The sequence below is a fragment of the Brachionichthys hirsutus genome, chromosome 24, assembly GCF_040956055.1.
Source record: "Brachionichthys hirsutus isolate HB-005 chromosome 24, CSIRO-AGI_Bhir_v1, whole genome shotgun sequence".
Taxonomy (NCBI): Eukaryota; Metazoa; Chordata; class Actinopteri; order Lophiiformes; family Brachionichthyidae; genus Brachionichthys; species Brachionichthys hirsutus.
Window position 1 is genome coordinate 4,495,602 of NC_090920.1, and position 26,884 is coordinate 4,522,485.

General features: G+C 46.5%; 1 protein-coding gene across 1 annotated transcript; it reads right to left on the reverse strand.

The window, feature by feature from the left end:
• Positions 1–99: 99 nt before the first annotated feature.
• Positions 100–26,884, reverse strand: nlgn4xa (neuroligin 4 X-linked a). The gene is made up of 4 exons (XM_068756211.1): positions 26,392–26,884; positions 21,124–21,186; positions 15,568–15,720; positions 100–164 (listed from the first exon to the last, which is right to left on the reverse strand). The coding sequence occupies exons 1-4, from the start codon at positions 26,882–26,884 to the stop codon at positions 100–102; spliced, it is 774 nt and encodes a 257-aa protein (XP_068612312.1).

Genomic DNA, 26,884 nt, shown 5'->3' on the forward strand with positions numbered 1-26,884 from the left:
AGAAACACAATAGTCAGTTTTCTCTGGAAAGGTAAATATTCTGACGACGACCCGGCAGGAAACACAACGAGGGAAAAGGAACGGGAGCAGCGGGCGGAGTCAGGCCTTAAGGGGTAGCTGACGACTGTTGAGGGATTTCAGGTGCGGCTCGTTTTCAGCCGCACCTGCAGGACACGAGGAGAGAGAACGTCATCATGGGCAACAGAAACGCCAAATTGAGTCCAAATGCGGGTTCAGAACTGGATTAATATCTTCACAAACAAACAAACAAACAAACAGACGCCATCAAAAACACAACCTCCTTTCTCCTATTCTGTAATATCAGGCTGCGGCCGGTATAAATACTTGAGCGTTTTGGCGAGGACTTTTGCGCGCATGAAATGTTTTTCACCTCATTTTATCTTTGTCGCGTTGCAGACGGGTTCCAACGCTTTTGATTCACCTTCGACGCCAGACGGCCCGTTTGGGACGCGCCAATGGGTCCTGTTTGGATTTGATAAAAATGGAACGCTCCAAGCGGATTGGGAATTCTTATTCAGAGATGCTGACATCAGGAGTGGGCGTGTGCTCTGGCGGGAATCCCATCCGGCAGATGATTTCACTGGAACTCGAGCGCCTTACTTTAAGGCGGGATGAGCAGCGGACAATAATGCACGCATTTTCACTGCGGCTTTAATTCCGATCGCCCTTGTCCTATGGCGAGAGGCCCCCGCCGATAGCATGAACAGTACTTAATAGTCCAGAAGATTAGCACGCCGGCAAGTTCCCACAAACGCTATCAAAGGGAATGGTGGGAAGGGAACGGGTTTGGAACGAGCTTAAACGCTGCAGATGCGTTCGGATATGAAGTCGTCCGCCGGCTTTGGGTGGGAAATCCGGGGACGGGGAAGGTCGAGCGGAGATAATCAGCACCAGGCATCTTCTCGCTGCTGATGCCTGTAATTAGACCGAAGCATCAAATCCCACGTGTGTGTGTGTGTGGGGGGGGGGGGGGGGGGGCGCACACACGCCTTGCTGTAACGCATAATCTCCCCTCCGACTGACAGCGGCAGGAATGTGTCAGCCCCGCCCCGGGGCGTTTCAGGCTCACGCCAATAATGCGAACAATGACATTACGATAAGGGGAGGGGGGGGGGGGGGAGACAAGCAAGCATCATCTCAATTGATCGGTTGCGCCAGCAAATTAGCCGCGGCTTGCTAAGGCCGCATCCTGTTCCCCGCGCGAGGGATTCCAGGTGATGACATCGGTGTCGCTTTTTATTTGTAGCTCATTTAAGCTGTGCGCCGCGTCCTTATTTTCTGTGAACGCTTTTACTTTTGCAACCTTTTCACCTTTGAACCAAGCAGGCACGCTTCTTTTTTGAATCGTTTGATCAACTAATCTCTTGTTTTTGACTCGTCTCCGACCTGCCATTCTCTCTCTCTCTCTCTCTCTCTCTCTCTCTCTCTCAACCCAGCCGGCCAGACAGATGGCCGTCCACCATGAGCCTTGGTTCTGTCCAAGGTTTCTGCCCGTTAAAGGGAAGTTTTTCCTTGCCTCCGTTGCCAGAGTGCTTGCTCTTGTGGGTCAAGTTGGGTTCTGTCTTTCCCTGCTAATCCTGAAAAGTGCCTTGAGATAACTTTATGTGATCTGGCGCTATAGAAATAAAATAGAATTGAATTGATCTGAGCAAAAAATAACGTGGGTGACATTTGCTTGTCATTGCCATCGTTTTTAAAAGGACACAAGGTAATGTAGGAGGGGGGGTTCTGTGTCCTCTATACACTGGGATGTTTGATTTACTTCAACTAAAAATGGATTTGATTTGAAATAAATCACTGTGGAAACCAAGGACGGGGAGGAGAAACATTCACTAACGCATTCTAAAGAAGCTGAAATAATCATTGCCCCCCCCCCCCCCCCAGGCCGTCGGCGGAATGCTTTCCTGCGATACACATGCAAAGCGAAAGCCACCAACACATCGGGAATGTGCCAGAGACATATTCTGCTGCAGCGAAGCCACTCTACAACTGTGGAAAAGTGCAATTGGTTACACATCCACTCAGCCAGGGCGCACCCCCCCCCCCCCCTCCCCCCCAGTGATCCATTGGTGCATGTTCATTAAATTCTGCAGAGCTAATTAGAATCTATTTGACATCCGTGGGGAGACATTTGCACAGCTTGCACAAGCAATTCACGGGAACAAACAGACATGCACGCTGGCGTCTCGTCCCCATTCCACATGGGGGAAACGGCATGCGACCTATCGTAGCTGAAGTAAATAAAGATTGTGACTTCCCATCTGACACTGGGGGACTATCAGAATGTAAAATCAATGACAGACATGTTCAGATGGGCACCACCGAATAAAGTCTTTGAACAAGATGGATAACCATGGTGGTGCGGGACACACACACACACACACACACACACACACGGAAGACCTCAATCAAAAGCCCTGAATATATACTGACATTGGACACGTCTGGAAATCAGGACTTTTTGTTCTAAAGTCTGACACATAGACACATAGAAAAAGCAGTGGGCCTCTTAATGGACCCTGAGGCACCACTAAGTGCTCGAAAACATAGAAAATCATATCTTCTAGTGGATGAAAATGTACACATGGTGTCAGAGCAGAACACCAGTGTAGGTCCAGCTAATGTGTCCCTTAAATAACGGGAAAGCTCCGCACCGTTGACCTTCAGCAGCTTTATCGGTTGTACGATGCTCCAACAACCATACCTTGTTTTAAAAGCCAACACTTCAGCGAGTGCAAAAAAATGTATATCCAGAACACATCTGTGTACGTTGGACATGTGCACCGCATATTAGTCTGTTCCGAGCAGGAGACGTACACATCGACGTGCGAACACAGTGAGGGGGGGGGGGGGCGCAGTTTGGCGTCAGAGGAAGCACAGCCCTGCACGAATCACCTTGGAACAACAAACTGGGAGCGCTGCCTTGTCACATTCCGCTGTGGAGTGTGACGTTGCGTCCCCGAGGCGCGTGACTCCTCTCGGGTGTTTGTCGCTTCATAAATGTCACCGAACTCGTCAAACTCCGTGTGTCGGCCTGAGTAATGGCTACTTCCTCCTCGCCACGGCAGCAGGCCCGGGGCAGGGCGTCTGCAGCTCCGACACCACAGGTCGTTAAAGCGTCATCATGGCGGGCCGGCCTCGCGACGGTCGAGGAGACGGATGCAGTCGCTCCCGCAAACGGAGGGACTGGATCAAATACAGGAAACACACCAGACCTCCAGGTCTTCCCTTCTGAAATATTCTGTATTTTCCATCCTCTTCACCCGACTCCTGTCAAGCCACTGAGATGTCAGCCCCCCCCCTCTTAGTTTTCCAAATTGTTCCGAAACCGAGCCAGCCATGGCAGATCTACATTCGGCAGAGGACGGAATGAGGGCACACAAAGAGGACCATGTTTCTGGAATGAAACAAGCAGCACGCCCCAGGAAACAGGAATTTTAACGGGGGGGGGGGGTCATTTAGTCATGCTGACCTTCAGCATGAGGACAAGGAAGCAGCATCCTTTGTCTTGACTGTTACAACACGCCAACATTGAGTGGCTTCCTTCTCCAGCAGGAAGTAACACGAGTAAACTCAAAACTACACAAAAAAACATTCAATGAAACGAGGAGATGAAATCTAGAAAAAGAAATACTGTAACATTTGTCTTTAAAACTGTTGGAAATGAGATGTTACTCTGGATCTGCCATCATTTCCATCCATTTATTCCTTCTGTCCTCCCATAATCATTAAATCAGTCAAGAGAAATTTATATTATTGCCATTTTGAATTACTTCCTATAATCTTATTGATTACTTGTCATCGTACTTTTATTTCTTCTAGCTTAATATGCCTTCTTCCTTTATGCCACACCTCCTCCTCTCCTTGGCTTTTCTCCACTTCATTTCGGGGCCTCTTTCATCCTCTTCTATTTTTTTCATGCATTTCCTGCATTTCTCCCCTTTTAATCTCCTCTCTGCCTGAACTTCCTTTCATTGCTTCTTCTGACCCTTCCTCCATTGTTTCCCCTCTTCCTGGAATCATTGTTTCCACGTGTTAATATTCTCATTCATATGTAAAAAAAGACAAAAATCTAATCACATTAATTCATGTGCAAAAATGGCAACAACATCTTTAAAAAAAAAGTCAAACACAATGCAGCGGTGTCTGATGGTAAGAGAAAGGGGGAAGAAGGTGCTCTCTATTGACGTGACAGCTCGTCCAGGTTGGGGGGGGGGGGGTAGCTGGGTGACAATGACGGAGGGGGGGGGGGGGGGGGGAGTAACTCCAACACTCGCTGTCAGCGATGCTATTCTCTGCAGACGTGAATCCATCCTGCGTGAGCCGCATGCAGGGCACACGCCGCCGCTCCGACCGGATCTGGGTCACACGGCATTAAATCCCCTTGTTCATCAGCTGCCCTCACACACGCACACACACACACACACACACACACAGCGCCGTCACCTCACCGCAGACCATCTGTTCTCCAAAAGCTCGACTGTGGAACCCATCAGGTCCAACAGGTCAGCCTCGACGGAGCTGCCAGACGCCCGCGGGGCCCAGCCGGGCTGGGTATCGGCGGGGGCGGATCAGAACGCAACAGGGAACGCTCCCGATCCAAACGTGCATGTTTAACAAGCCTGTAAATGCTCTTGCTGTCCAAAAACTAAGCAGCAATCCTTTTCACTGATAGGGTCAGGAAGGAATTAACCTCGAGCAACAAGACCGGAGAGCTAAGCTCGCGGTCGCTAACCGGGAGGAAGAGACAGACGGGTCCAGGCGCGAGGAAGACACAATGTGGTCTCTGTGTCTCGCTATTTGTTTATCCCGAAGACATCATTAAAGCAGAACAAAGGAGCATGGAGCCAGAATGTGGAGCAGCGTCGAGCGGCGTCCCCATTATAAAACCACAAAGAGCATCGACAGACACTAATGAGCGTCTTGTTGGCATTTTAAACGAGTAGATTTATTAAACCCCAGAATAATGCGAGAAGTTTCAGCAGCGCAGTCAGATCTGAACGTCGTAGGTTTTAATGAAGAACCTACCGGCCCTGCTTTGATGCCGGAGAGCTGAGTTTGAGTCCCGTGTGTTTGCAGGGTCAGGCCACGCAAGGTGGTCTTCAAGAGCGGGAGTGGTTTCATCTTGGGCCCAGTTTTTTTTGTTTGGGGCGGGGGGGCGGGGGGATTATTACATGGAGCTTTGTTTGTGCCAAACGCACCCAAAACACAACTGAGTATGAAACAAACAACACAAAATGTCTTTTTATAGAACAGTAGGAGTGAAGTGGGACAGAAAAGAGAGCATAGCGGGCACGCACGCCGCGGCGCGGCGCGCTACCATGGTAACCGGTGAGGTGACTTTTTTTTTTTGCACACACTAAAACATTTTTCGCCACCAAAATAACCTTTATCCACTCTGTTCTTCTTCTTCTTCATCGTCTACTCGTGCGGAGCGCAGACACGGGGAGAGTGCATGCGCATCGTTTTGAACGTCCCCTCCCCCCCTTTGTGACATCACAAACAACAAGAGTACTGGTACTGCTTTTTCTTTCTCTGTGCATCCATTGTGTGGGTTTAATGTCAATACTGGTTACAAAATCACCGGCACCCAATCGCAGGTGCTTAAAGATGATGCTGAAGTGACATCACAGACGACGTCAGACTTCTGTGAAAAACAGGCTTTAATTCATCAGGCATTATTTCAACCAGACGAGCGTGAATGATTTAATGTAACACCGAGCCCTTTCAAAATATTGTCCAATAAGAGTGTGTGAGTAGCATTAATTTATCACTGCTAATTTAATTAAGTTGCCTAAATCACAATGTCTATTGCTGGCTCAAGTCACAGATACTGGGGTCTATGAGGGGTAAGTAGTGCCACCCCAGACCTCATACTGGACACGCCCCTGGGTACACTGTATGTGTACTAAAACACGCTCGCTGTTGCCGTTTTAGAAGCACACCTAAACGTTTAAAACACTTCATTTATTTTCTTTCGCAGAGGATTTGTTCCCATTTTCTGACCATTCTTGGTCAGACTGCTGAAGATTAGTGTCAGGCTCTCTGATTGGTCAGCTGATGGAGGCGACCATAAAAAGGGAAAAGCAGGAAGGGAGGGGGTGGGGCATGGAGTGAAGGAATGCTTTCTGTAGAATACGATAATAGACTATGTTGGGCAGAGAAAGATCAACGGAGATCAGGTGGGAGTCGGATGTAATCACATTACTGTCAAGCTTCACGATAACATGCTTCAACCACAAAACAAGAGGGGGAGGGAGGGGGGGCACAGCCACAGGGGGTTCTCTCCAACCAAGCATCTGCCTGCGGCTTTAAAACAGGTCCCTGGACATCTCTGGAGCAACCAAAAATCCAATTACGGCCATGTAGCGTTCAAGCTCCGATGGCTTTACGCGCAGGACCGGGAGGACAACATCCCGTCTAATAAACAATCAATATCCGTGATTACACATCAGGCTGACTCCTGGGGCAACCGGCGACACAGCTTTGTTGCCCGTACCCAGAATTGCCTTTTATCCAGGTGGCGTTGCATCACTTTAATCGCGTGGGATAGGCTGCAGCGACGCAAGAAAAATGAATGAATGATGTAGAAAAACAGCATCAGTGAGATAGTAATTTATTTTGTGTTTATTTTATTTTATTTATTAGTTTGTTCCAAGCAGAATAAAAATTAAAAACCAAAACAATATTATACCTTTTTGCGTACAAGAAACCATATAACGACTAAAGAAATAAAATCCAACAAATATGTCCAAAACAAATACCAAAGTTCATGTACACAAAAATAGCAAATAATATATTGTATAGTGCTTGAATAGGAGTGGGAAGAAGAAAAACTTTTTAAATCCCACCGCCATAATATAACTGTTATTTCTTATCTATTGGAAAACCAATCACGGAAAAAACAATGAAAACAATGAAGAAGAAAAACAAAAACAACAAAACAATTATGGAACATTTTACCTAGGATAGATTTCTAAATATTTAGTATATACAATTAGTAATGATGTCAGTGTGGTTCCAGATTCTCGGGGGGGGGGCATATGATGCTGCTCAGTGTGGCACCGTTGACAGGGAAGCGGCACCATCATGGTTTGCATATAGATTTGTAAAAGCAATTCTTGCAAATTCGGCTGCCGTGGAAACAACGTTATTTTTAAGTGCTCAAGTGTGGCTAGCTCGACTCCCCAGGAAGAGACGGGGAGACGTACTCCATGTGGATTAAAAATCAGAAGGACTCACGGGAACCGAGTACTGGCCCATTTCTGGGACCGAGTCTGATACAATATTTATGTGATAAAAGAATATGAATACATGAATGAATAAAATGAGGTCGGGCAGAAAATAGAGTCGTCAAAAAAACCTACGCAGATATGGTTCTTATTATAATATAAGGATAGAACCCAACAGCAGCGTTTGACATCCACACAGGAAGTCTTACTCTTTGCAGGCTCGGGTTACCGTTAAAGTGAACGATCGTGTGTCTTACTAGCAGCTGATGGGAGACATGCGGAGCACGTTACGCGTGCTGATGTGCACAAGGACTCATGTGCATTCATTAGGATTCAGATCGGTGAATCGGGGAGAGAACAGCCCGCCGCCGCCGCCGCCCATGCATCTCCTGAACATTAAAGCAGCGTTGGCCCACTTTGTTTTTGGCAGTAACGTCTTTTTTTTTTTTTGCTGTCTCTGCCCTCAAGTTGTTGAGCGGCGTCGCTCTTTAATCAGCTTTGCATCCGGGGAAGGCCCCGCCGCACAGATATGCAAATGACCCCACTCCTCTTTGGCTCAGCGCTCGATGAGCTTTTTATGCATCCTGGTGGTCTGTGGCTCCGTGATCGATGCCGGGGGGGGGGGGGGTCTCTATCATTTTGTTTTGCCTGAAGTGGCGCTGCTTTGCCTGGAGGTTTACCTCCTTAGCATAAATGTCATTGTTTGCGTGGACTTGCGTAAAGGAAATGCTAATACTCCTGGGGAGTCTGATTGCCTTGGTGGTTTCAGCCCCTTCTTTGTTATCTTCTCCGACAAGACCATAAGTGTCTAGACCAGGGGTCCCCAAACTTTTTCCTGTGAGGGCCACGTAACTTTTCCCTTCTCTGATGGAGGGCCGGTGTCAGTTTGTACAGGAAAAGTGTGGCGCCTAAACATTTATTGTTTTCCAGACAGCCACCAAATCACCCTTTCTTCACAGAAGAAAAGTCAGGAAATAAACAATAACACTATAAATAATAACTAAATAACCCTTTCCGGGTTCGTTCTGGTCGTATGTGATCATCATTAAAATTGTCCCAAACAAAAGGAAGAATGCTTTTCTTCATAATATTAATATATTCTTCACTATAAATATTATTTTTAGGAAAAAAAAGATTGAATTAATGCACCCCTCTTAAATGCACCCCATACCATTATTGACCCCCCACCGGTTACTGATGTTGTATGGAAAGGAAAATAATTTAAAAAAAAAGATTTTTATTTTTTTAAACTGGGATTGTTCAGGGGGCCGGGCCAAATGTGGAGGCGGGCCGTATCCGGTCCGCGGGCCGTAGTTTGGGGACCACTGATCTAGACTCTCTACCAGTCTCTCAGAACTGAAGAAGTCTCTTGGATGAGAGGTGAAACGTCTTCGATCAAACTTGAGAAAGTCCAGATGACTCTTCTTTTCTTTGCTCTTCGAGAGACTGATCGTCTTTTAGCTAAGGAGGCATCTGATAAGAGAACTAGTAATGTTCCCTGCGAGCGCGAGCGCGAGCGCGAGCCGTCTCCGTGCTAACTGTCTGCGTGAGCTGGATGCACGAGCTCCACTGAACAAAGCTCGCAGGATCAGCTTCGAATCATTTGGAACAAAGCTGTTGAGCTTTGTCATCTCTCTCTATGTAGTCTGTCGCTTCATGTAATGGCTTTTACCTCTGTTGCCGTTCAAACTCCAGGGCCCGGTTTCGGCGGCATCTTATAAAAGCCGTGCAGACGAGTGTCCCTCAAGGATCCGATGATTTTGTTATACATCAGGACGTGTGTCTGGTCTGATAAAGGGAGACGCAAGAATGCTACAGCGTATAATGAAGAGAGAAGTTGACTAGATGCTAAACGAGGGGTCGGTAATTATCTTTTCCTCAGGGCCACATGAGAAACAGAAAATATTCTGGATTGCCGGGCCAAAAGGCTGAACTCAATTCTGCATAATATTAGTTGTATTTCTTTATATATAAAACACAGCAAATGACATTGTAAATAAGAGTATGTTATAATTAAGCAATGAAAAAAATGAATTAATTTAATTACGTTTCTCAAAACAATGGTAAAATAAATGTGAACGTTTTACCATTTGTGACTTGTATTAGTGAACATTTTCAGTCACATTTTCTCTAAAAGACATTTTGAGTTTAATCTACTGTTGGAAAGTTGTGTGAAGGTTCTTAGCATCCTAAAGACATCACAGATGCATCCTACTGAACCGTCATTGAATGCAGTTTTAGTCCGTGCAGGAAGTAAAATTAGAAAATGTTTATTTTGTAATTTCCAATGAACCTTGCAGGGGCCGGTCAGAGTCAACCAAAGGGCCGTATGCGGCCCTGGGGCCGTACAATGCCCTGGTCTGTGCTAAACGGAGCTTCTCCATTATGTCGCTGCACCTACAACAAATAAATTCATATTCATATAATGGCAATTAACAGTAAATTAATGCTATTCTGACTGTGTGTGTGTGTGTGTGTGTGTGCGTGCGTGCGTTTCATGCCAAGTCTGCACACTCCTCAGGCTATTTGTGCCATATGTATTGCACCCTGACGGGGGGCGGGGGGCTTATGTTAACAGACATATGGCATGCTATCTTGACTGAACTATACGCAGTATACTTGTGGTTTAAAGGCGTTTGTGTGTGTGTGTGGGGGGGGGGGGGGGGGGGGGGGGGTCACTCGTGAACTCCCAGAAGGCATTGGGGGAAATGGACCAGCCTGCTGTTTGACGTGTGCAACTGCTAAGCCAACGGTGGCACCAGTCTGCGAGCGCCATGGTAACACAATGAGACAAAGGTTAGAACAGTATGTGGGCGTCTTTTCCTGCCGTCGGGCACCACTTAGCCAGCTCGGATCTAATCGGTGATTTATAGGACTTTTAGCATCCAATGAGCTATTTTGCTGTTCCCTTTCATTGTCCTCCAGACGAGCAAGAGGAGCCACCCCTCCAACTGTTCTCGGGAGAATGAAGACAACACGACCTCTGATCGCGGAGATTACTCAGCCTCTGACCAAAGCAAAACAAAACCGAAAGAGAGAGAAGCGGCACACGCAGGTCGAGGCCAGCAGGGACATCCAACCATCTGGGCACTTTTCAAGCCCCGCAAATCCCGCCCAGTGCATCTGTTGCACTGGGAGAATTTGTGACTCTCTGTCTGTTTGAAGAGCAGCTCCCAACGCTGTAAAAGATGATGGATGTTGTGACATTTTCTCAACCAACTCCTCCAAGAAATATTTAGTTAACCCCCCGCCTCCCTCCCCATAGTAGGGAGAGAATACGTGACTTCAACATGAATATCGATATACATTTGTTTTGTTTTTTGCATGAAGTCGCAGTGACAGCTGCGCAAAGGGTGACCTTTAAAACGCAGAGGCAAAGGTTACGTAAGGGAAAAAAAACTTCCATACAATTTATATAAACGAATGAAGTGAGGTAAGAGACTGCTCCAGAAAAAACGGACACCAAACTCCTGTACAATGATATTTCCTTGTGAAATAGCTCCGTGTTTTATTTGTAAGTATTTGTCTTAATATGGCATTTACAGATATTTGGAGTTGTTAGAGCTCAAATGAGGGAAGGGAAGCCTCAGAGCTCATCTTATCATGCACTCTGTTGTTCTTTCACCATCAGTGAGACGTTGAACTGCCGATCATTGTATTCAATCAGTCTCATCGTTATGACTGAAGTCTAAAAAAACTGTACTGCTCTCCAGAGAAATATCTGACTTGCGCCCTGAGAACATTTTCTATTTAGATTTTCATGATTGAGGCAGTGATGGAACCTGAAGTGAACGTCATGGAACCAACCTGTACAGCCACTGATGCTAAAGCGTAGCATTGGTACGCCATTAGCCTCTGAAGACCTCTCAAGGGTATAGGGGAAAGGACACAACTAGTCCCCACATGAGCAAGCACAAAGGAGAAACTTCCCCTTAACAGGCATAAGCCTTGAATAGAACCACGAAGTGAGCGGAGATCTGTCTGGAGCGGTTAGGTGGAGAATAACCACATAAACTACTCGCAAAGATGTACTTTTCCGCATGTATGTCTTTAACCGTATGACCTCATCAGAATGAGACATGTTGTCGCGTGTAGAAGCTAGTGGGAGGGCACACACACACACACAGAGCGCCATTAGCCATAGAAATGACTGTTATTCCGAAGCGACAGATGACTCGCCCCCCCTCATCATCCGTGCGGGCCAACATAAAAAAAAAGCCTGATTTACAGAGTGATTACGGTTTCCGCCAGTCTTCTGACTCGCTGTGTTACGTCAGGAGGCATCGCCTCATCCACTGGGTTGCCGTGAGACAGCGACGGCACATTTCCCTCTCGCTTCACTGCCGGAGGGCGGGGATTCTGTAGCGGTAATGATCTCCTCCGAGCTACAGCTGTCCTTGTTGAGACGGACGAGTCCCAAAGACGGAGGAGAATAAGGCCGATTGGGTCGGCTCCAGTGTACCCGGGAATAGAATGATACAGGAAAACTAGAATGATGGAGGGTAGATAAGGATAAATATGTCTATGGTTTGTGTCTGGGAAGATGGGAATAAAATCTGAAGATGGGTCTTGCTCTAACTTAGATCCCGTTAAATTTCGAGAGCGATCAGGATAACCGTTTGGATACAAAAGAAGAAGAACAATTGCAGATTTTCCCTTTTACTTAAAATAGAGGCTTTAAAAAAAAAAGTATTCTGGATCTGATCCAGAATGAGGTCAGGAAAGAAATATGACATTTTGATATTTACGGTTTCTAAAAGCTCCGCTTCACTTTTACCTTTCAGTTTAGAACCGTTCGATGATGAGCCGGATCCCGATTATGCGTTGATGCAACGTAAAGATACATCCAGTACGAACAGCAACAGGTTGCATCATCAAACACAGTTTAATATAACGTACAGATTCACACAATAAAGAACCAAAGCTCATCATCCTCCACAAACTCTTTCGTGTCACATTTTTTTATGACTCTACCAATATTCTGTCATACCCATCGTCAGCCAATCACGTTCCTCCTTTACAACACATTTAATGCTATAACGGGAGCGCCTGTTGTCGATCTGGATTCTCATCTGCATTCTCTCGCACACTTCACCCCCCCCCCCCCCCCCCCCCCCGGGCTCTCGAGCAACTAAATATAGTGGCTGGTGCAGACAGCTCAGGCTTATAACAAATGGAAAGCAGCAACAGCAAGAAGTGCCCTAGCTTCACAGTGCCAACAGCGTCGACAACACACAGTAGATCGCGAGGCCAGAAACAACGATCAGCGCATCATTCTCAGCAGGATCATAAGCCGCCGCCACCACCCCCGCTGTCTGAATGCCACAGGTAGATTAACTCTTTCAGTGCCAGCTATTTCCATCTCAGTTATTTGCTGAGTGCCCCAGTTTTCGCCCGTGTTGCCCGATTTTCCAATCCCCCACAGAAAATTATTTTGTCTTTGTCTTTGTCTTAAGCAAACAAGTGTGTTCCTACAATTTTCTGTTTCGGGGTTATTGGCCATTGAAGAGAGGCAGATTTCAATGTCAGAGTTGGGAGTGAATGTTTGGGTTATAAAAAAAACGTCTTTAGTCATTATTGGCACTGAAAGAGTTAATCTCAGTCCTGCTTTAAATTTCTGGAAACCCAATCGTGTCCCCAAAACTCCTGCTGCCACGTCCCAAAACCGAACCACCGACACCTAATCAAAATGCTCTTTCATGGGTGACAAAAAAAAAGGCCTTGCAGCGGGAAGGGTTTGAACTTTGGCACCACTTGCCAAACGGATCGGTCTTCATCTGGATGCGCACACACACACACACACACACACACACACACACACACAGTCAAGTGTCAGGATGTGACGAGCCGGGATTAAGGCCTCGTGCCTTTTGCAAGCTCCCAAACTCACAGCAAACTTTTTTAATTCGACCTCTTGAGTTTCTTCGTTGAGCTTTACAGCCGTGACAGTTTGCGACTTCGTCCCGTCGCCTTTCATCTTGCAGGAGGAGGAGAGAAGGAGAGAAGCGCAGTTGTGTCGAATGCGTGATTGCTTCTGCTCGGTGGCTGAGGGTTCTGACTGTACAGCAGTGCCATCAAATGAATTCCCCTGCACCTTTGAAATGTTGCCGCTCTCGCCCAGGCGTACTGTACCCCCCCCCCCCCCCCCCCCCCCCCCCACACACACACAAGGTAGTTATGATGTATTACAAGCTGGGTCCTGGTTTCCTGGTCATGTGACAGGATTTAGTTTGTGTCGTGTAGCTCAGATCACAACGGATCAATTTTACAGCAAAGGCTTTTTCCGGACTGTGCGTCTGATACTGCATAATACTACTACTACTGTACTTTCTTCTTGTCCCCTGAGGGGTTGCCACAGCAACTCAACCATCTCCACTTCACCCTGTCCTTTGCACTACGTCCATGTATCTTCTCCTGGGTCGTCCTCTAGTCCTGTTCCCTGGCAGTTCCATCCTCAGCATCCTTCTACCGATATAGTCCCCGTCTCTCATCTGAACACGTCCAAACCTTCACTGTCCCTCTTATTGTCTCATTTCTCATCCTATCCAATCTGGTCACTCCCAAGGAGAACCTCAGTGTCTTCATCTCCTCCACTTCTAGCTCCGCCTCCTGCCTTTTCCTCAGAGACACCGTCTCTAAGCCGTCCATCATGGCTGTCCTCACCACTGTCTCTAAGCCGTCCATCATGGCTGTCCTCACCACTGTCTTGTAGACCTTTCCCTTCATCCTCGCTGACACTCTCCCATCACAGAGCACACCTGATACTTTCCTCCACCCGTCCCAGCCTGCCTGCACACGGCTTTTCACCTCCTTTCCACATTCTCTCCATCACACTGCATTGTTGACCCGAGGTACTCTACCTTCTTTACGTCTATTCCTTGTATAACCTCACTGTTCCCCCCTGGGACCTTCTCATGTACACACATGTACTCTGTTTTACTCCTGCTCACCTTCATTCCTCTCTTTTCTAGAGCAGACCTCCACTTCTCTAGATTCTCCTCTACCTGCTCTCACTGCAGATCACAATGTCATCTGCAAACATCATATTCAAAGGAGCTTCCTGTCTCACCTCATCTGTTACTCTATCCATCACCATGGTAAACAAAAAGGGGCCCAGAGCTGATCCCTGGTGCATCCCACCTCTACACTAAACTCCCCCGTTACTCCTGCTGCACACTTCACTGCTGTTATACATGTCCTGAACTACTCTGACATACTTCTCTGCCACTCCAGACGTCCTCACAGTTCCTCTCTGGGCACCCTGTCATAGGCTTTCTCTAGATCTACAAAGACACAACGCAGCTCCTTCTGACCTTCCCTGTACTTCTCCATTGCTAGCCTCGACACAAACATTTCGTCTGTGGTACTCTTCCTCAGCATAAAGCCATACTGCTGCTGGCAAATACTTACGTCTGTCCTTAGTCTAGCCTCAAACACCTTTTCCCATAACTTCATTGTATGACTCATCAGCTTTATCCCTCTATAGTTTCCACAACTCTGTATGTCTCCATTCTTCTTGAAAATGGGCACCAGCACACTTCTCCTCCTTTCCTCTGGCATCTTCTTCCCCTCTAGGATTGTATTAAACAACCCCGTTAAAAACTCTACGGCTACCTCTCCTAGACACGTTTCCATACTGCCGTCCCATTCTTCATCCTCTTCATTGCCTCTCTAACATCACTCGTGCTAATCTTTGTCACTTCCTGGTGCCTCTACTACCCTTTGCGCTCTCTCTCATTTTCCTCATTCATTAATTCCTCAAACTACATCTTTAACCTTCCTAGCACAATCTGATACTGCAGTATGATTAAAGAAAAATGCAAGCAACAGAAGCTACAAATGTTCAATCCTTTGGTTAATTTGCAATGTGCGGGGGGGGGGGGGTCATTTGAGGCTGCATTTGAATAAAAGCATCGAAATCGAATGAAAGAATGCAGGAAGAAAATAACCAACTCCCACCTACGCTGTCATTAGCTGCCAGCCTGGCATAAACACATGCAAGAGATGCAAACAAGATCAAGTATCAAGCATTTCTGAGTGGATTAGCCCGCTTGATTTTCTTCAGTGTGCATTCGCTGATGGCAAAAATCCATCAGAAAATGAACGAGTCAAGCTTAATGAGAAATTTGAAAGAAAGAAAAAAAAAAAGAACTGAGAGGTTCACACATATATCCAAATCCCCCCTGGCCCCAGAAAGTCGGTGAAACAGAGAGACCAAATTAGCCATTGAAACAGTCAATGAATCAATAATTCACTCTCAGACTCAATCAAACCTTCTCCAAAACGAATTAGAGCTTCTGATTGGTTGACTCACCCAGAACTCCCAGACGGTAGTTGATTGTAATGACGATAACGTTCCCGTAGCTGGCCAGGATGCTGCCGTCAATCATGTTGCCTGTCCCTTCCATGTAGGAGCCGCCGTGGATGTAAACCATGACCGGTTTTAACCCGTTCTCGTCGTGGATATCTGCAAAGCAATCAAAGCAATATTACAGTAGAGTATATACTAAACGATCATGTAAAATTTATATCATAAAAATGTACAAATGTACATTTCTTATATAGAGAGTTTATACTTTTGTTGGCACGTGGCGTGTAGCTTCATGATTGGTCTACGAATTAGTGTGGGCGTGCTTTACGGAAATGTCAATTGAATGCATATTTGTTGTTGTAGTTTTTAAAGCCTCCATTATAAGTAAATGGGAAAATCCTGATTGTTTTGGGGGTTTTTGTATGCAAACGGGAATCCGGATTGCTCTGAAAATTTAATGGGATCTAAGTTTGACCAACATCCATCTATCAGTTTTTCAGTAATCCTGCTACATACGGCTACATATTTCTTTTCTTGGAGCATAAAAAGAATTTGGCGGGCCGGATTAAAATGCGCAAGGGGCTACATTTGGCCCGCGGGCCGTAGTTTGCCCATGCCTGGCCTAGAGGGATGGATGAGATGGAGGTGTGGTTTGCGGTTCACCAGGAGACTCACTGACTCAGTTCCCATCACAGTAATCTTCCGCTCTTCTCTCACGCCTGCGCCATTTGTCTTTTACATGACACGTACGCAACACTGCAATCAACGCCGGGAACATTTTGTTTTTTGAGGCTCTCCGTTCGTGATTGAGCCGGATGATTGTTACACGAGTAGGTGGCAATTATAAATTAAGATTGGCTCCTCTGCATAAAAGGATGGAAGGAGATGCTTCAACAAGCCGTCCTTTCCATCTGGAGATCTGATCGGATTTTAAACGCAGCATCCTCTGCTGACAGACGAGTCACTCATAAATGTTAATAAATGTTAATATCTGGAAACTTCTTTTCTGGTCCAACTATAATTTGCCCCATAATTCAATTTACAGCACTAATTCTATCGCGTTGTAATGTGTCATATTCATCACGCTAATTAGAATGATCAAAATGAATGCTAATTGAGTTTATCGACTGTATAACTCAATGTAGAGGGAATCAATAACGCTGCCATTAACTTCAATTTACCACAGGAGGAATTTATTTTAAGACACGAATCACACTGGGTGACAGACTCGTCCGCCTCTGCTTCCTCCACAGAAGACACGGCAGCGGGATTAAGGAGATCCTCGAAGGATTCTTTCCACCACTTTTTAGCAGATTTTTGAAACCGTAAATTGATTTTTCTTTTTTTTTATTGAATATTTGTTTCCTGACGTCATTCTGGGTCAGATCCAGAAGACATTTCTGCATGATGGTGCATATTGGTCTTTTTTTAGGTTAGTGAGTTGAATGCATATTTTAAAAGATGTGATTTTTTTTTTTCAAGCCTCCATTATAAGTAAATGGGAAAATCCAGATTTGTTTTGTATCCAGACGGGTCCCAAGTTGGACCAAGACTCATCTTCTTCATTAAAACTCCATCCAGCAGTTTTTCCATAATCGTGCTAACAAACACGCAGACTCACAACAAAAGCACATTTTAGATTACAATAATACTGTGTATCATTTATTATATCAGTGTGTGTGCGTTTATCTATATATCAATTTAAAAAGGGTTTTTTTCCATTGTTAGTCGTGTTGATTTGAGAGTTCTTAGACGGCCGGAACAGATTAAATAGTTTTCAGTTATTTTATTTATTGATTTGAGTCACGAGCTCGGTCCCGGAATGAATTATGCTCGTATGTCGAGGTACTTCTGTGTATTAATCAAAGTATCAGCTGAGCGCCTCTCCAGCGGTCCATGACCGGCGTGACCTTGAGCTCTAGCCTGTACTGAGTGATCGCATTAAAGAGAATGTCGGCCGTCACACTAATGATCTGCTTTCTCCTCCAGCGTTAAAGCCGAGCACGGACTGCACTGTCAAACAGTGCAGCCAATCATCCAGCTGGGGAGGGGGGGGGGGGGGGGGTGCAGCGCGGACAGAAAAGTCTTCATTCTCCTCCTCCGCAAAAGAAAACAGGAAGGCGAAGGAGCTGAAAGCAGCCCACAGTGGCAGATTATAAATCTCTGCTGCGTCGAGTAGGTGCCTCGGCCTGCGTGCGCTGGGGGGGGGGGGGGCAGAGATGCCTTGCAGATTTAGAGCCATTCTTTATGACAGTCAGCAAGGAATAAACTTGAAACTGAAGAAATCAAAGTTCTTGAAGTGCTCCTCTGTTTCCCCGTCATGCTATATGTGTGCCCCCCCCCCCCCCCCCCGTCACACCCCCTCGCCAGCCTGTGGCGATTCCAGGGTGACTGTGCAGTGAGTTCGTCCCGGACATTCATCACTGCCACCCAGACCGGGGGGGGGGGGGGGTAATACATTCCTCTGCAGGCTGCATGGTGTTGAACACATTATTCATCTTTATATGGGTATGGGAGGGGGGGGGGGGGAGGGGGGGGTCGTGTTCCAGGGGTCCCATATAAATTTTCCATTGCTTTCAGCGTTTTCTACTGTTCATGGAATGAATACAAATGGAAGCTAATGGAAGTGATGTAAAGAAGCCCCTCCCTCATCACCACCATCAACGTCGTCTTTCCCAGCATGCACTTGGGCCGCAGAGGAAATTACACAGACAAGAAATCAGTTCTACGTCGGCACACTCGTCCTGTAGAAGCAACACGGGTGTAATAACACATTTATAACACACACATGGCAAAACGACCTGTTCTTTCCTCATTTCCAAAAAACAGAATAATTATAGCGCAGAAGAGGAAGAAAAATGATTGCAATGACCTTAAACGCGTCCTATTCAGGGAAGAAATCTGAATAATGGAAAGCGCATTTGATGCAGGTTCTCAAGGCGAGCCTCTCTGACCAGAGTTCATTTTCAAAGTCCCAGAAGAAGCGCTGCGGGAAGAGAGCGAGGTCTGAGAGAGGCGGTCTGCAAGCGAAGCTTCCTCTGCAGCAGCTGCTGAGGTAGGGGCGGAAACCACAGGGGATCCCCCCCCCCCCCGCCAGTAATTCATTGCCACTGCAGATGTTCAAACGCAAACCACGAGCGCATCGATCCTGAAAACAGAGGCGAGCCAAAGGAAGTGCCCGGACAAAGCTCTTTATCCAGACACGGAAGGTGTGCAACTGTTTGTGCAATAAACGTAGCAGCAGATTTACCCACTGATTATCAAGCTCCTGGCTTTAAAGGCTGCAGCCAATCCACTCCTGGGGGGGGCAACCTGTATCGACTCTCCTCCTATCTGTCCTTGCCTCTGTCTTTCTACCACTGTCTCACTCTCTCTCTCCTTCTCACACGAGCCGGTTCAGACAGTTGGCCGTCCACTATGAGAGGTTCTGTCCAAGGTTTCTGCCTAATAAAAGGAAGTGGGTCATGTTGGGTTCTGTCTTTCCCCGCTACACCTGTAACGTGCCTTGAGATGACTTCCTGTTACGATCCGGTGCTGCAGAAATAAAATTGAATTGAATTCTGCAGACTGAGCCTTCATTATTTCGACCAATGAACAACCAGCATCCTATTCAAGTCATCCACCTTGGTAATTACTGCTTTATTGATATGTAATGACATAGTAATATGGTTAAAAGTATATACAGCAATAAATAATTACAGAAGACGGCACATTCTTTCCCTTGTGGTCCTCTGCATATAATTTGGAATCACTTAATGGCGATTGTATTTTTTTTATTTGGGGCGTGAGCCACTTATCCGCCATTGCTCTTGTTCCGCTCAATTTTTTGGCATCATCTAAATGCAAATGCAAACACGACAGAAGTGGACAGGCAAGGGGACACGCACACCCCCAACAAAAGCACATCGCACTAATGGGTCCGTTTTCACATCAACACAAAACTGCGATAACCGAGTTAATATTCTTGCAAATCATCGAAATTGACTCGCACTGAAATTCTCCCATTAATCAAATCTAGAAATGTGACATTTTCCAAATTTTCACAATCATCTTGCGCCCTGATTATTGTCACTGACGCCTGTATTTATTACCTCTCACTCAGACTCGGGCGGAATCATGGCTTTATTATTTATGATAGGGAGGAGGACGGATAAGGTTTTCAATTTATTCATTCAGATGCCGTGTGGCTCCGCCGTGCATATAATTACCATGAGGGACAGGCGGTTATGTGCACGGAGATTCCCTCGCTTCGCAACACTTGGAATTGACAAGCCGTCAAAAAACAGCCCCGTTAATAAAAAACCGAAGCTCGTCTGTTTCAAGCTGCGGAGGCAGGCCTGAAACCGGCATGAATCCTCCTACGACACTGTTCAGGCTGCATCCATGCAGGAGCGCGAGCTGATTTATCAACGTGGAAAGTGCCTGGTATTTTCCTGAGGAAAAATATTGACTGAAATTTGGGGATTTTCCACCCAGAAACTCGCAAATGAGGATGTTTTCTTAAAAATCTGTAACCATGGAGATGAAACAAGCAGAAATTATAATTGTTATTGGTTATTGAAAAATTACTGAATGCTCCAGAAAATAAAAGTAATGGCTGGACGGGTCAGAGGTCAAACTATAGCCACACCCCTCCCTGTCAGAAATACACTGCTATGACTAAACAGGTATTTTGGGTGAACGGCTCCTTTAACAAGAAGATACCGTTATGTTTTTATCTATTATACAGAGTTCATTAACAATACCAACTTCCAGAGAAGTCTGGCAGCCCCCCTCCCTCACGTAGAAGGATGCACGGTGAGGATTAAACCAGTCTCCAGAGCCACATCCGTAAAATATGAACTAGCCATAATAAGGAGTTTCCAAAATGTCCCTGCTCCCTCTACACTCGTGTCCGCCCCAGAAGACAAACGCTGCCCTTTATCTAAAGGCGACTGCTGGCTTTCTCACCCCCACTGTCATCTGTCAATCCCCACAGATTATGCAACACAGGGAATAACAACAAATCATCCTTTGTCATCATGCAGAGAAACAAGGTGTTAAGGGAGGAAAGAAAAATATTACACTGTTTTTTTTTTCTTCTCCAAGGCATTGGTGAACACAATTTCCACTGTCAAAACAACATGGGTTAGTGCTCATGCTTCACCGAGCAATGGGAGAGGAAAACATCGGACGGAAGAGAGGGTGGGGAATAGTCGTTTTCATAAAATGTAATCAATCAGAAGAGGCCAAGAAAAAAACATGCAGAGTTGAAGTCAGAGCACATCTGAGTTTGCAGCAGCAGATAAGAAAAGGATTACTCGCACCTCCTTCCTGTCCAGGGGTGCCGTCTCACGTCAGACGAGATCCTCCGATTCACATGACTCCAAAGAGGTAAATACAAAAATCAAGAGCTGCAAGGAGGGAGTGCACATTAATGCACTTTAAGGGGAATAAAAGAAATAAAAAAAGAGTTGGGGTTGAAGGGGTCAAAAGAAAAGAGCTCTGCAGGTTGGCTGCCATGCACAAGTGTCAGCTTTTATTTTGTTGGTCAAAAAGGGGCAAAAAGATGAAAAATACCTTCATCATCGCCACCATCATTACTGCTAAAATCTGAGCCTTGCACCTTGTTTGAGTAGGTCCCTAGTGTTGAGGAGAAAAGTAGAATAAGGGCACATAAAAAAAAGGGAAAACATCAGCAAAGTAAAAAAGAGTTTAAAATACACGAAAAATGTTGACAAAAACAAGCGGGAAGAGACTTTAACTGTACAGTCGCGGTGCAGCGGGAAAACAGGCCTGGCTTCTGCTTCCCGGGAATGGGAGGATGACTCCATCACGCAGGGTAACAGTCCAGGTTCACGCAGGGTAACAGTCCAGGTTCACGTAGGGAAACAGTCCAGGTTCACGCAGGGTAACAGTCCAGGTTCACGCAGGGTAACAGTCCAGGTTCACGCAGGGTAACAGTCCAGGTTCACGTAGGGAAACAGTCCAGGTTCACGCAGGGAAACAGTCCAGGTTCACGTAGGGAAACAGTCCAGGTTCACGTAGGGAAACAGTCCAGGTTCACGCAGGGTAACAGTCCAGGTTCACGTAGGGAAACAGTCCAGGTTCACGCAGGGTAACAGTCCAGGTTCACGTAGGGAAACAGTCCAGGTTCACGCAGGGTAACATTCCAGGTTCATGCAGGGAGACAGTCCAGGTTCACGCAGGGAAACAGTCCAGGTGCATGGAGTGAAATAAAAAATCTGCTCAGGCAACTATTGGATGGAGCAACATGTACAGATTTCTCAAGAAATTTTTTATTCTGCTTGAAACAAATTAATAAATAATAAAAAAAAAAAAAAAAAAAGAGGGCAATGCTCCAACAATGTTGCTGACCAGACCTCATTTTAGGATTACGGTGGCCAATGTCAAAGAGAAGAGTGCAAAAGACGTATTTTGTGCTATGCTATGACAGATAACGCTTTCTAAGTTATTCATTCATTCGTTTTGCTACCGCTGTACCCGTAACGGGGTTGCAAATTTGCATTGGCCTCCAACTGCTCCAGAAACCTCAACAAAAAAAATTACAAAAGAACGGATTCATCTAGTTTCCATCATTTCTTTCGGAGAAATAGAGCTGGGATTTTTGAACAAATCGGTATTTGAACAGTATTATAGAATGAATTATGTTCAACAACCGAGGTTCTACTGTAATATAATATAATATAATATAATATAATGTAATAATCGAATTTCTGGTGTCGGTGACGTAAATTCAAAGATCAGAAAAAAAAAACCACCAACAACAATTATGCTCTAATAACAATAAATTATCGAAGAGCAAATTATGATGAGCACAGTTGTTTAACCTGATGTGTTAATTATGATGATTTCCATCTTGAAGCAAAAAGTGTATTTAAAGACGTGACATTGCATTGAGCGAACGCAGGGGACGCAGAAGAAACAGGAGGCGCAGGAGACGCAGGAGAAACAGGAGGCACAGGAGACGCAGGAGGCGCAGGAGACGCAGGAGGAGCAGGAGACGCAGGAGAAACAGGAGGCGCAGGAGACGCAGGAGAAACAGGAGGCGCAGGAGACGCAGGAGAAACAGGAGGCACAGGAGACGCAGGAGACGCAGGAGGAGCAGGAGACGCAGGAGAAACAGGAGGCGCAGGAGACGCAGGAGAAACAGGAGGCACAGGAGACGCAGGAGAAACAGGAGGCACAGGAGACGCAGGAGGCGCAGGAGACGCAGGAGGAGCAGGAGACGCAGGAGAAACAGGAGGCGCAGGAGACGCAGGAGAAACAGGAGGCACAGGAGACGCAGGAGGCGCAGGAGGAGCAGGAGACGCAGGAGAAACAGGAGGCGCAGGAGACGCAGGAGAAACAGGAGGCACAGGAGACGCAGGAGAAACAGGAGGCACAGGAGACGCAGGAGGCGCAGGAGACGCAGGAGAAACAGGAGGCACAGGAGACGCAGGAGGCGCAGGAGACGCAGGAGAAACAGGAGGTGCAGGAGAAACAGGAGGTGCAGGAGACGCAGGAGAAACAGGAGGCGCAGGAGACGCAGGAGAAACAGGAGGCACAGGAGAAACAGGAGGTGCAGGAGACGCAGGAGAAACAGGAGGCGCAGGAGACGCAGGAGAAACAGGAGGCGCAGGAGACGCATGCAGGAGAAACAGGAGGCACAGGAGTCGCAGGAGTCGCAGGAGACGCAGGAGACGCAGGTGACTGGTAATCTCCCTGCCAGCTGCTGCCTTTTCAGATGGATCTGAAAGCAGTAAACAAGCTGAGCCCAAAGCAGCGTTTGAGCTAATGTAGCCATGAAGTGCTGCTCATTCTGACTGGAAGACCCATTCAGGCTTCGCTTCTTCGGATCGCGCCGACCTGATAGAAACGGGCAGCGTGCAGCAGCGTGATCTCGTGGCTACAGATCGTGATAATCTGCGCTCAACAGAAACACAAACAGCAAAAGCTTCTAATTTGACAAAGCAAATGTTGCTCTAGTGAAATACTCCAGCATAAAACCACACACAAAACGAGTTCCTCTATAAAGGCCGATGATTGACTGTCAGATAAAGACAAGTCGAGTCTTCTGAAGTGGACAAATTGACTTGTGTGCTGATGCGGCTGCCTCGGGAAAGACGATAGCGAGCGTGAAGAATCGCACACCAAATATACCAAGTCAGTTTATAACAAGAAAAAATAAAACTGTAGTAAATGTCTGGAATGGGAATCATGTGCAGACAAAATATACTCGAAGTGAGATATAAAACAAAGATTAGATTAAATGATCAGGCGACGCAACTGTGGATCTACTGCTGTTGATTTCTGTTTCTCTCTCTCTCTCTCTCTCTCTCTCTTCTATGGCAGGACTCCAACAGTGATCCAGCCCCCCCCCCCCCCCACAGTGATCCAAGTAGCTACACTAATTTACATTCTTAACCAGTCATGAACTATTTCCATCATTAACTCTTGAGGGGTTAAAAGCTACTGCTAAACGTCTCCTAAATGTCCCCCAACCACAAAGACCCCCCCCCCCCCCCCCCCCCTTCTTGTTGCGTTCAGTTTTTAAACAGTTTTTAATTTGCTTCACCGGCTGGAAGCAGGTTTGTACCAGCATAGAAAGCGATTAAAGAAAGACATAACGCCAAGTCAATGCTTTAGTCTGTCTCATGATCTCATGGTTTGTCTCACGGCAGCCGGACAGACGGCAATGGAGGAAACCAATTCAAATAGATCATTCCCGTTTCCAGTTGGCCGCGGCGATTGATCCGGTGCAAGCGAAGCAAAGTTTGTCGCTCCTGGTAGAAAGATGACCCAGAATTGTCCGGTCCACAAATGTGGGAAACGCGTCGTCTCATCTCTCTGAGAAGAGAGGAAGCATCTTCACTTCGATGAATATTCCTGTTGCCTCCCTCGTCCGTGTACCTTACCTGCAAAACCTCTGCTTTGGTGCGACACACACACACACTCACTTCCAGCCTCCTCCACGCGCGTCCCACACACTCCGGCTTTCATGCACATCAATGAAAAAGAGCCCACAGCTTCACTCGTCTCCTTGACCGGTCGTTCCAGCAGGAAATCAAACGATCAGCAGCAGCGAGTTTCAGTCAGATGACAAAGAACAGGCATCATTTCGTGTGTAAACCCACTCGAGGTGCCGCGAAACTGTAAATCCAATACGCCGTCCTGTAATTCTATTTATAGGGATATGCCTCACCTCTTTGTCTCTTCATTCTTCAAAAACAAGAACATTATCTAATGTACAACATACTGTTTGGTCCATTTAGGGAGAATACTTCCTAACTTGTCATGTACAAAGACACAACGGTGTGTTTTTCTGGCTCCCATTACTTGCAAAAAAAATCCATTAGAAATAGCTTAGAGACGTAGCGCCGCCTGGACTAATGTGGTGAATCGTGTTTCACAATGCCTGTGTGATGAAAACATTTCGACCCCCCCCCCCCCCCGCCCTGAATAAATGGACACATTTATAGCCGAACATCAGCACACAGAGGTTTCCAAGCGGATTCGTGCCGTTTTCCCACACGCATTCATATCTTTTATTTGAATTTGATGTAAAACGCGGAACACACAAAAAAAACTGTAAAGTATGCTGTTTGTTAGTATTTCGCTCCAGTGCCACCGATGTGTCTTCAGAAGTTGCCTGAGGGACTGACTGCTGAATGATGGGATGCTAATCTAATGTCCCTGTCCTGACTTTTAGACTAGGGGGGGTGGAGGTTAACCTTCCAGCAGGATAACGACCCAAATACCCTATTCTTGTTTTTAATGGCGTATTAAGCTTAACAGAATTTTGCCGTATAAAATCAGGATTTGTAGATTTGTGCCAAGTCAGAGAGAGCATGCTGCCAGCAGGGGGTCCATGCTGGAACCTCCTTAGACAACCTCGATGATGTGCAGGAGGGGGGATCTGACCACTAAACCCGCTGTTCGATAAGTAGCCCTGCTTTTATTATACAGTAGACTCTTCTCACAGTAACAAAGTGAAAAAGAGACGCAGTAATTTAACATTTCGTTTCAGATGATTTAAAAATAGCAGGCTGATAATGTGTTGCCTTTATAATTGCACTTCTTGTTGCAAATTCATTGTCTAAATCTTATTTCTAGGAGGCATGGATCAGACATAAGACTACTCTCGCCAATGGATTCTGCCCAGACGTACCTGTAGCACGATTAAGTAATTTGAGAGAATGCTGGATTGCGGGATTCTCCTTCTCCTGGACTTTATATTCTACCCTGCACTCAAGAGCTCAGAGTAAATTTAGCGGTGGAGCTGTCAAGGATCTTTGGCAGACGCGCATCAATGTGCCTCGCTATCCTTCCAGAGGTCGCCCGCCTGCTTTCTGTGACCCGCAACCACTCCAGGTCGTCAAACACACTTTGTGCAGAACACTCAGCGAGTCCTGGATATTTACGCCACCGCAAGACTCGGTTGGGTAAAGTTCGCCGCCTTGTACGACTACAAGTAAGTGTTCACTCTCAGCAGCCATCAAACGGAGGAAGACGGTGCCTTACGTGTGTAACTACGTGTATCTAAACAACAGATAGCATAAAAGTGAAAATGATACCTAAAAGAAAAGCACAATAAGAGTTCATTTAACACAATTTACACGTCGATTTGGCGGCGGTCTGATGGCATATGCGGATGGATGTGGAGGGAGGGAAGGGTTCTTCCTTTGAAAGGGGGGGAGTCCTCCATAAAATGACTGGGTAACTGTCCTACAGAGCTTGTTTTTCACCACTTCACTCTGAGACGCAACAAAACTAATTAAACCACCAATACCGCCCAACAAAAAGCAACAGGAACAGGTTAAGAGAACCCAGAATGAGCTGACTCACCATCCTCCGTGGGGACGTAGATGTTCAGGTAAAGACAGTCCTCGCTCTGTTCCTGCACATAAGTCACCACTGTATCCAGGTTGGCGGTGAACCACACAGGGAGCATATCGTTGAGTAAAAAGCGGTCCTCTAAGAACTGAGGACACACCGGAGGGAACTGAGTAGCATTCCTGATGCCTGGCCAGGACATCGGCGGCTCCGGTGGCTGGAACCTCCGCTCTCCCGTTGGGGCCATGGCATAGGGGATCCCCAGATACTGCTCCACTGGTCCGAGGATCTCATTGGGTAATGTGACCTTCACGCCCCGCAATTTTCCATAATTGGTGGTGACGACAGGTTGTTGTTGGGCCCAAACGGTGGCCACACAAATGGACACAAGCGCCATCCACAGCATGGCGTTGGCCTTGGCAGAGGAAAGACACATCCATGAAGGGCCTCTGGGTACAAACATGATCCTGCTGTGCTTAGCTTGAGTTTGCCGGATTGCGGGCAT